Source organism: Aspergillus campestris (genome assembly GCF_002847485.1).
Source record: "Aspergillus campestris IBT 28561 chromosome Unknown P168scaffold_22, whole genome shotgun sequence".
Taxonomy (NCBI): Eukaryota; Fungi; Ascomycota; class Eurotiomycetes; order Eurotiales; family Aspergillaceae; genus Aspergillus; species Aspergillus campestris.
The window spans coordinates 30,001-30,976 of record NW_020194357.1 but is presented as its reverse complement, the minus strand read 5'-3'; the positions used below and the strand labels follow the sequence as shown (position 1 = coordinate 30,976).

At 70.5% G+C, this 976-nt stretch overlaps 1 protein-coding gene across 1 annotated transcript in view; it reads right to left on the bottom strand.

Moving 5' to 3' along the window:
- Positions 1-259: 259 nt before the first annotated feature.
- Positions 260-976, bottom strand: part of P168DRAFT_307951 (uncharacterized protein) — a gene marked incomplete at both ends in the record, with an annotated part of 1,168 nt that continues 451 nt past the window's right edge. The window contains one exon of the mRNA XM_024839153.1: positions 260-976. This exon is cut by the window's right edge and continues 43 nt beyond it. Coding sequence (XP_024688426.1) covers positions 262-976 — 715 coding nt within the window.

The window sequence follows — 976 nt, the reverse complement described above, 5'->3', positions numbered from 1 at the left end:
CCCGCACGTCGTAGTTGGATACGAATAGGCCTCCGGGCCATGTACCTCAGCAGGCTGGCGACGGCCCCCGGGGAGAAACCCCCGGGAGCTGGCTGGCGGATTGCAATGTCACCTCGCGCGGGGATGAATCCTCTGCAGACGACTGAAGTGACCAAGCGGGTCGTGTACGCGTTCGAGTAGCCTTGTTGCTACGAGTCGCTGAGCGTCAGCCCGACCTTGGCTAGATTTGTCTTTGACACCCTCCCACCAACGGGTCCGGCAGCGCCGGGCGCTTGGAGGGGGAGGCGGCCGGGTTTCCCGGCCGTGACCCTTACCTTCCGGGGCGCGTGACCCGCCAGTTGGCGACGATGGCTTGGGCAGGCGCGCGGGCGGCCAGGACAAAGTCCACAGTTGGCCGCGGGCGGTGAGGGCCGCCGCGGGGGTCGGGCCAGGGGCCAGGCTGCGCCTGCGGCCGGGCTCGGGCTCGGGCCGCGGTGCTGGCCAGTTGACGGGGCTCCGTGGACCCCTGGTGGTCGGTGGAGGAGTCCAGAGGTGGAACCTGCGAAGGAGGACCGAGGTGAAACTGCGGAAGAGGACTCCAATCACTCGGCCTGGCCAGTTGGCGGGGTCGGGTACTCGCCAGTTGGCGCGGGTCCATGGGTCCCCGGGTCGGCGAGGGTAGCTGTGCGTCAGCCGGGACCCGGCTAGGTTCCCAGGCCGGGGAGGAACTGGCCAGTTGGCGGGACTCGGGGCGACTGGGGGTCGGGGCTCCAGAACTTGCCAGTTGGCAGGGCTCGATGGGGCGGGGCCCGTGGAGGGGCTCGGGGCTCGGGGCTCCAGGACTCGCCAGTTGGCGGGGCTCGGGGTCGGGGCTCCAGGATTGACCAGTTGGCGGGTATCGGGGCTCGGGCTTGGGGCTCCCGGACCATGAGGGAGGGAGGAGACGGCGAGGGAGGGCCTGGGGTGCGCCGGGGACGTTGCCATGGTGCCGGGGAAA